At 34.3% G+C, this 9311-nt stretch overlaps 1 protein-coding gene across 1 annotated transcript; it reads left to right on the top strand.

Moving 5' to 3' along the window:
• Positions 1-3005: 3005 nt before the first annotated feature.
• LOC131062939 (uncharacterized) lies at positions 3006-4923 on the top strand. The gene has a single exon (XM_057996683.2). The coding sequence runs from the start codon at positions 3150-3152 to the stop codon at positions 4320-4322; it is 1173 nt and encodes a 390-aa protein (XP_057852666.2). The 5' UTR covers positions 3006-3149; the 3' UTR covers positions 4323-4923.
• The last annotated feature ends 4388 nt before the right edge of the window (positions 4924-9311 follow it).

The raw sequence follows: 9311 nt of genomic DNA, 5'->3' as shown, positions 1-9311 counted from the left end.
TTTAAAAAGTTTTTTAACAATGAGCTCATGGGAGATGGTTTCATAATGACGCATCTTGATCTTATTGATTTACATGGTAATTTATAGAATTTTTTTAATATTTTAGTTTATTTATTTATTTATTTCTTCTTCTAATAGTGAGCTCATTGTAATGGTGTATTGTAATTTTATTGATTTACACAATAGTCTATTTATGAAATTGGTATTAAAACTTTATATTGTCAATTAATATAGGATGCAGACAATTTAAAGCGTATAAAGGAGGCAAAGCCTGTAATCACTTGTCTCACATAAATACTTATATTTAATACCTCTATATCTCTATCTCTTTAAACTAGATGACATGGTTGTGTTTTCCATACCCACTATTTAAGATTGCTAAGATCTATGAGATCAATTAAAAATAAGATATTGTGCTACATTTGTTGTTATGAAACCTAGTCGCTACCTACCACATGGTACCTTGTGTCCCCTCTTATACTTGGCACATGGATGTTGTTTAGGACACCTTCCATCTATTATCTTCCCTAATATCATTGTTTCAAGGGCATTATATGAAACTATATAACTAATTATATTCAAATTATTAATCAATAATAAATATTTACATTCTATCTAATATTTATAATAAATTATAAACTATATAACATTCTTTTATAATTATAGAGATAACATTGTTATATATAATTACATTATATCTACATTATTAATCAATAATAGATATTATTTAAACTTTATTTAATATTATATAGTAAATAATAGATTAGTTTAATACTATTTTATAATTATTTATTTATTAATTTAATATCATTTTTAATAATAGAAATAATATATATTTTAGTTAATAATTAAATTTATGAAAAATGTATAGATATAATAGAACAATTTAGATTAATTTAAACTTAATATGGGTGTCAAATAGAAAATCAAAACTAATGTTAATTCATTTTAAGACGTGATTATCAACATATAATCAAAATAGTATCTTCATAGTCATAAGGTTGAATGTGAAACTAAAGCAAAGAAAGTACAAACATAAGAAAAGAAATGTCATATAGTGTAATTTAAGACTCGAAAGGTGAGAAACAAGTACAAATAAGAGAAGTGAGAAATAAGACACAATAGATCAATGGTAACAAAGTCAAACCAATAAATATTTTGTAACATCATACATATTTAATGAAAAATGACACCCCCTATGCAATTTATAAGTAGCTCCTCCCTTGACACTCTCTTTTACAAAATCCCTCAAATGCAAATTATATCATGAGAGGTATAAGGGGATGATGGCTCTAAAGGATAGTGCATATGTCTCATTTTCTTTATCCATCCATATCTCATCCTCCCTCCCTCTCCGTCTCCTTCTTCCAAGGCCTCTATTTCTATTTTTCTTTGCCTCTCTATCTCCCTATCTTTATATATTTATCTCTTCCATCTCTATCTCTCCCTCTCCTTCTTCATCTCTATTTCCATCTCTATCTCTATCTTCCTCTCTTCCACTATCTCTAGATATGTCTCACACTCTTTATCCATCCATCTCTATCCCTCTCCCTCTCTCACTATTGCAAAGCACAATTGATTTAAAACTATCACTTCTTCATTCAAACCATTGTCACATAAACTGTATACACTTAAAAATGGTTTGAAGATAATTAATTGAATAAGCAATTATTTAATTAATCCTCCTTCCCAATTTAATTGAATTCATTAGCAATTTGATTAAATTCTCCCACTCATCTACCTATTAATAAATCTAAGGATTTATTTAATAGGTTCATTTCAATAATCCCTTTTAATTAATTAATTAATTCAAATTAATTAATTCCCCCCATCAAATTCATTTCTTCTAAATCCCATAATTAATTAAAATAAATCAATTTATGAGTTGTTGAAATTAATTAGCCTTTTCCTATTATTTGAATTTTTAAATTCAAATTCTCCTAACTTCTAACCACCTAACCTAACCACTCCTAAACCTAACCCATTCCATCTAACCCCAGGTTTGCCTAACCCCATCCTAGCTTGCACATCCTAACCACCATGTCCCCTTTCCATGGACACTTTGCCCTCTCATGAGCAAAGCTTCTTGACACTTGTCACCAAGTGTTCCCTTCCAACCAACCCCTTTTCCTACCTACCACCAATTGTCCCCTTTCATCCAACCTCTTCTTCAACCACCTCCAATTTAACCCTTGATATCTTCAGATCAAATCTCAACTGTTGATTCATGCCACATCACCCCTGGCCTTGGAAAATCCTATAAATAGACCCCATTTTGGAGCTCAAAAGATCCCGATCCTGATCCACATCCCGATTATCCATCATCCACATTCATATCCATCTCATTTACATTCAAGCATTGTTACTATAGGCATATAGTTTAGCAATATCATTTTAGCATTGTTATCATGATCAATTTTAGCTTAAATCTAGCTCATTTATAGCTTAATTTCCTTATCATCTAGCTTAACCTCATCATTATGCATCATCATTATCATTTAAATCCTCCATCTAGGTGTAGTCAAGTCACTGGAATTGCTAACCAGATCTGAGAGCAAATTCATACTCGCATTTATTAGGAGGCAATAGATCGATTAGCCATGATTTCATACTTCTTTGCTTTAAATTTATAAATCATGCTTGTGATGATCTACTGAGTGTTTTTGTGTTGCAGCTTCAGGTTCACAGTCCACACTTCACAAACACACGACATAAACAACATCGTTCTTTTAATGGCCTACCAATTAATTAGAAAAATGTAAAATTCTCTAATTAAAACTTTAAAAAAACTAATTTAAGTAGCCCCTATCTAGTTAGTATGAATTTCCCATGATCCAACATCAATTAAAAACATATATAATTGATTCAAATAATCTTCTTAAAATTGAAAAAAAACATTAGATTTAATGACAAAAGTTATATTATAAGCACCTAAATAATGTCGACTCCAAATCTTCTACAATACACATAAATAAATAAAATAAAAACATTATAAGCGACTGCATGGAAGCCTATTGTAAATACCGCTTACACGGTTAAACTTTTTTGAATCTGTGAAAACAAATCTCTGATCATCGCACAGCAAAATAAATCTGCTGAAAAACTCTATCCCATTCTCCTGTTGTTTGCAGCTCCACTGTAGTTCAAACATGATAACCATGTTACGACTCAATCTATTCGACATACACCCATTCCATTCTCACAAACAGTTGGTTAAGCATCCATTTCATTCTCGCACGTCTTGGTCAAGCCTTGCCATTACCAATGCCCATACGCAGAGCCTCTTTTCACACTTTGCCTCCAACAAACTTAACATGTCTGAGGCTGATATCACTCAGATTTTCAGAAGGGCTCCCCGATTGCAGAATCTTCGAACCCTCGACAGCGTAGAGCAGTTTATTCATTATTTGAAGAAGCGCGGCTGCACCGACGTCCAAATTGCCAAAATAATGAGGAATCGGCCCTCAATAATCACCGTTTCAGAAAAAAAATTGGAACCCAAGATCAGGCTGCTGGAAGATTTCGGTTTTGAGGGTCAAACCCTGACGAAGCTTTTGACGAGCAATCCAAACATCTTGAGTCTGAGCCTCGAGAAAAGCCTTCTTCCCAAAATGATGTTTCTCAAGAGCATATTTGGGACCGAGGACGCGCTCGTTAAAGCCATGTTAAGAGCACCACAACTTATCGGTTGTAACCTGGAGAAGGTTCTCAAGCCCTCGCTTGCTTTCTGGGAGGGATTTGGTTTAAGCAGGGTGGAACTCTCTAAATTCTTACGGCTGGCTCCGAGCGTACTGTTACGCAGTTCACTAACGCCTGCAGAAGCCGTTCTCATTGATAACATTGGCCTTGATAAAGGAAGCAAAATGTTCAAATATGTTTTGATTGCAGTGACTGTTAGCCGCATGGAAACGTTGGAGGCCAGGATAGAGAATCTCAAGTTCTGGGGTCTCTCGGCCGAGGAAATCTGGCGACTATTTAGGGTTGCTCCTCTAGTCTTAAATTTTTCCAAGGAAACCATTGGTGAGAAGATGAATTTTGTAGTTAATCATTTGAAGGAACCTGCAAATTCTGTAGTGAAGCACCCTCTCCTGTTGCAAAAAAGTTTAGAACGGTCTGTGAGGCCCAGGTTTCAGGTTTGGCAGAAAATCGAGTCCACTACTGCCCCCGGTCTTTCTATTTTCAAGGTATTGGAGATGACAGAGGAAAGGTTTATAAAGATTATAGAAGGGCATCCTGACTCTGAAATCCTGTGGTCAATTTTTGAAAATGCCGTTTCCGATGCCCCCAGTGGCACAAAGAGATCAAGCAGGTTGATGCTGTGAGAGTCAGGACTACAAAACCACAATAAACTTGTTTGTCTAGTCTTTGGCAGAAGGCGGCCAGGCCTTCCCCATCTAGGTGTTGGCTGTGAGCATTTTACTTTCTGGAGGCACCCTATTCAACGTCAGGAGCGACAATGTTATCTCCTCCGCCATTTGTTCTGTGTGTAATAACTCTTTAAGCGAGGTATGCATGGCAATTATTGAATGTTAAAATGAGCTTCTAATTGCTCTCATTGCAGCCATTCAGTGTGATTTAATTGGTGAATTTTTAATGCCTTGAAGTTTTGTAGTGAACCATCATAACGTTTAGGATGGGAATTATGTCAGAGGAACAAGGAGTGAGCCATCATACATTGTGTTCATCAAACAGGTTTCCCAGCACTCAAATTTTTCAGAAGTTGTAATTTTGGGTTTGATGGTTACCATTTAGAAGATCCTAGTCAGTTGAGTCAAGATATCATGTAAGTTCATTAAAGAAGACATTAAAATATGTCAATCAGAGCAGTAGGTTCTTGTATTTAGAGTGCATTTTCATCGGCAGTTGGAGGACATCACAAAACATTATTAGTTTGAAGCCATACGTAATAAATGGTTTTAATCATAGTTTTGGGATTGATACTCACCATATCTGCTTTGGGTTCAGAATTGACAGCTTATAAAACTTTATTTCAAGATAAATTGGATTTTGCCGATTTTCAATTTATAATAACAACAATAACATATGAATCGAAACTGCAAGTCCTCTCAAAATTCTGGAACAAGCTGGAAACTTCTAAATTTTAATGGAGTAGTTGCTGTGTTACACCTAGTAGATACCCAATTAGAGAAATCGATCACAAGTCAATGAACTTGAGAACAATTATAGATTAAACATATTGCTGAATGTTTAAAGAAGCTGCTTCTAAAAGACTCAATACTTCAAGATGACTGTTTCAAGTTTTCGACTTTAGCTTTCTTCATAACTTTTTAACTTTTAAAAACAAGGTGGGCCTGAAAGTGATCGAGTCTTGGACAAGTTCCACGAAAATATAAAGTAGAAGTGTAGAAGGCTCTGTGGGATTCTGTCTTAACTCGTGGCTTTATTGAGTCAAGGCAGAATGCGTGCTGTTGCTGGCTAAGCTTGAAACTTTGCAAGTCTACCACAGATGTACATTGTCTCAAAATTACATTTTTATGAATAGACAACGTTTCAATTATTATACTAATCATGCAATCTATTTATGCTTTTTTCATATCCAATAGTGGGATTTTACCAACTCTACTCTGGTCATATACATGCATGTAATGCAGTATCACAATTATCTAAACATGACAATCATTTTTGTTTTCTGCTATGAAAAAATCCAGTATCTTAACTTTAAGATTGCAACAATGGAGGATTTGCTTTCCCAGAACAAAATATTGGGAAATCACTACCTTGGGGAATGGTTATAGGCAATTGGAGAGAGGAAATGATGGAGGCCTTTGACACTGATGAAATCGATGTATGTTTTCAGGTGCTGGTGCTGTTAGCAATCATTACTGTTAATTTCTTCCAAGCAATTTATAGTGATAAATTTGCGTTTACAGGAATTTTGATTGTAAATATAATGCTCATGGGAAAGAATTGTAGACATTGGATCATGTTCCAAATGGGTGTCAAGATTTGAACTCCATTGGACACTGTAATGCATGAGTTTAATCATTCAATTATGTTGTCATGAGTATGTTTAAACCTTCGCGTGTACATGATAACCAAACAATGAATTTATGATTGTTTACTTTTGGATGACACTAAATGGCCAATTATTATGAGTAAATTGAATATAAAGTTATATTAGTGATAAACTGTTAGATGTGTTGAAATTGTGTTAATAGTATTATGTTGATCCATGTTAGCGAACTCCACATGGCCCATGATGGTGCCCTAGGATGGGGCAGTTAAATGAAATTAAACAAATAAAAGGAAGGAAAACAATGGTTACTAGGGAGTGTTGAAGTATGTGTTCAGAATATGTGTTCGTGCTGGCGTATCCTTCCATACTTTTACGGTGTGATGTCTAAGCCTAAGTGATCTGGCGTTTTCTTATTATCTGCCGATATCTCTTACTTTTCATGTATCGCGTTGATTTTGAAGGCTTCCGTTACTCCTATTTCATCTTCTTTGCTTCGTTGGCTTCCGTTTCAAATTCGAGATGCTTCTATCGTTTATATGAATGCTCCTGGCTGTTCGTGTAATGCCTATGTGGCTGTTGGTGGCGTATATGTGTCTATATGGTTGTCGGTGACCTTTCCTATGCCAGCATGGAGTCTTTCCCTTTGCTATTTGGTATATTATATATATCATATTTCTATGTTCGTGCAGCTTCTTCCTTTCCAGCAGTTCGTTTTCCGTATGCAGGGTTATTGTTCTGTTTGAGCAAGTTAAATGCTAATATACATGAGTGTAGATCATTGAGATTGATCATGTACTGAGTTGTATATTTCAGACTTGTCATTAGCTGAACTGTATTGTTCGATTCCCTTGAAGTTGTGTATGTTTTCTATTGAGTGGGAATCATATGTGTTTCAGGACTTATTGATGATAATCTGAGAATTATCAATACTTGTAATTACTTCTGAGATAGAAATATAGATCATATTTGTGTGGGCTGGGTTTTTCACCCTCAGGTGGAGGGTTTTCCCAGGATAAGTCTTTTGTGTCCTTGTTATTTTTAAATTTTGTGATTTCTTTTATATATTCTGGTTCAAATTTAACAGGGAGAATGTGTTGTATAGCCCCACTATTCCTTTCCATCCTAAAAGTATGCATCTGGATTTGTTATGATCTTTGTTACCTGTTTGATATTTTGCTGAGTTTGTTAAGATTAATATGGAATGTTGGTATTTCTTTCCGAATCAAAGTGCAATGGGCAGGAGAGTAGTCCACATGAAAATAAATTCTTTAAATTCAGTGTATTGATTGGTTGATACCTAATCTGATAAAAATATAAAAGCAATCAAATATTGACTGTGGATACTGAGAAGTAGGCATGAGACATAAATTTGCTGCACGATATTATAATTTATTCAGTTGAATTAATCATGTTAAGCTTTGAAAAGAGATGTGAGTAAGAGAAATACATGTCCACTGTCTACATATTAATTTTATAGGGTTGCTATAATTATCTTAGCCATGCCAAGTTTGTTTGGCAAGTGCAAGTCAGTTTAAAATGTGCCTATTGAAACTGAGTTTAAAATAGACATGCTGAGACCCATTTTCAATACCATGATGATCACCCAACATAACTAGATGAGAAAGCTTTTAAAGCTATGCAATTAAAAATCTCAATAGACATATTAAATAGCAAAATAATAAGGAGAAATGCAACGTAATAGTATGTAAATATTTATCAATAATCATTAACGTTTTGTAAAATCTGATCAGTCTTTCAGAAGATGAACTGAACAGTCACATTGTTGATCTATTCGTTCACAGCTTCCCATTCAATGACAATTTTGGGTTTGCATTTTTTTAAAATTTTGTTTGAATTTTCAGTCCATTTTCTTGTCCTAGCATAAGTATTAAAGACAATTCTTTCATGTCTTCACCAAACTCGCCTCTGTTTGCCCATGCATATGATTGCCTTCATTTTTTCTTGAATGTAATGCCCCTAATCTGATTTTTATTAAATACCTGATTTATTTAGTATTTTATTGATTCTGAAACTTTAACAACAACAAACTGAACTGAATGGTAAATGCTGATAAAATAACAAGGGCCTGGAAATTGCACCACAAATCCCAGGATGCAAGGTAATTGCAGATTTGGATTATTTCAATAAACATGAACACCAATTTGAAACCCTGAGGTGGATTTTGTTCAATTGTAATTCCTGAAACTGATTACAAATACTGGAAACGATATTTTCAGAATTGGAATAATTACAATCCACTCATGAACTACAAATTTGAGCAGGTGGTTATGAAAACCTGGATTGTATGAAATATTGAATTTTTTAAGTATTGTATTGATTTTGAAACTCAAACAACAACAAACTGAACTGAATGATAAATGCTGATAAATTAAGAAGTGCCTGGAAATCGCACCATAAACCTAGGTTGCAAAGTAATTGCAGATTTGGATTATTTCAATAAACATGAACACCAATTTGAAACCCTAAGAGGTGGATTTTATTCAATTGTAATTGCTCAAACTGATTACAAATTCTGCAAACATTATTTTTAGAATTAGAATAGTTACAATCCTCTCATGAAGTACAGATTTGAGCAAGTGATAATGAAACCCTAGATTATATGGCCGTTGGAACCTAAGAATGACCTTTACATTGTTGGTATGGCTGGTGGTTGGCTGCAAGGGCTGTTATATGGTCATGGCTGGAAGTTAGGGCAGTTAGGAATGAATATACAACCGCATATAATGTTGGTGCCATCTCCAAAGGTTGATGTTGATAACTTCTCCAAGTGTGGCGCACAAGATCTAACCAAGAAAATGTAACGACAGCAACACATAAACTCTGAAAATTCAACAATGCCAATATGCATGCAAATCGATTAACTCAAAAATTCAATGCACACCAAAATTCAGCTCCAATGCTACCTCTGCATGCAGATGCTGTATACCCAGATGAGGGTTTTCATCCCCAAAGCCAATGATGGAATCCAAGAGGGTTTTCTTCCAAGATCTTCGATATAATCTCACGAATTAGATTATTTCTGAATTTTAGATGTAATGAATATACTTTCTGATCACCAAGAATCTGATGTGGGCAAAGGGAGAGGGTACAGTGAAATAGATTAGACTAATCAGTTCAGAAAAATGCTTGTTGGCAGCAAGCCACACAACTCAATATTATACTATTATAAAAATCTTGAAGGTAATGAAATGCCTTTTGGTGGCAAGCCTTGCAAATTAAATATAAGCTAAAAATTGGAAATAATTGGAAGCTAATTTTGACATAAAACTTCCAAAACAAATCACAAAATCCCAAACTGGCAGTGTGCTACATA

Source organism: Cryptomeria japonica, chromosome 6 (assembly GCF_030272615.1).
Source record: "Cryptomeria japonica chromosome 6, Sugi_1.0, whole genome shotgun sequence".
In the NCBI taxonomy this organism is placed as follows: Eukaryota; Viridiplantae; Streptophyta; class Pinopsida; order Cupressales; family Cupressaceae; genus Cryptomeria; species Cryptomeria japonica.
This window is presented reverse-complemented; position numbering and strand designations above follow the sequence as displayed.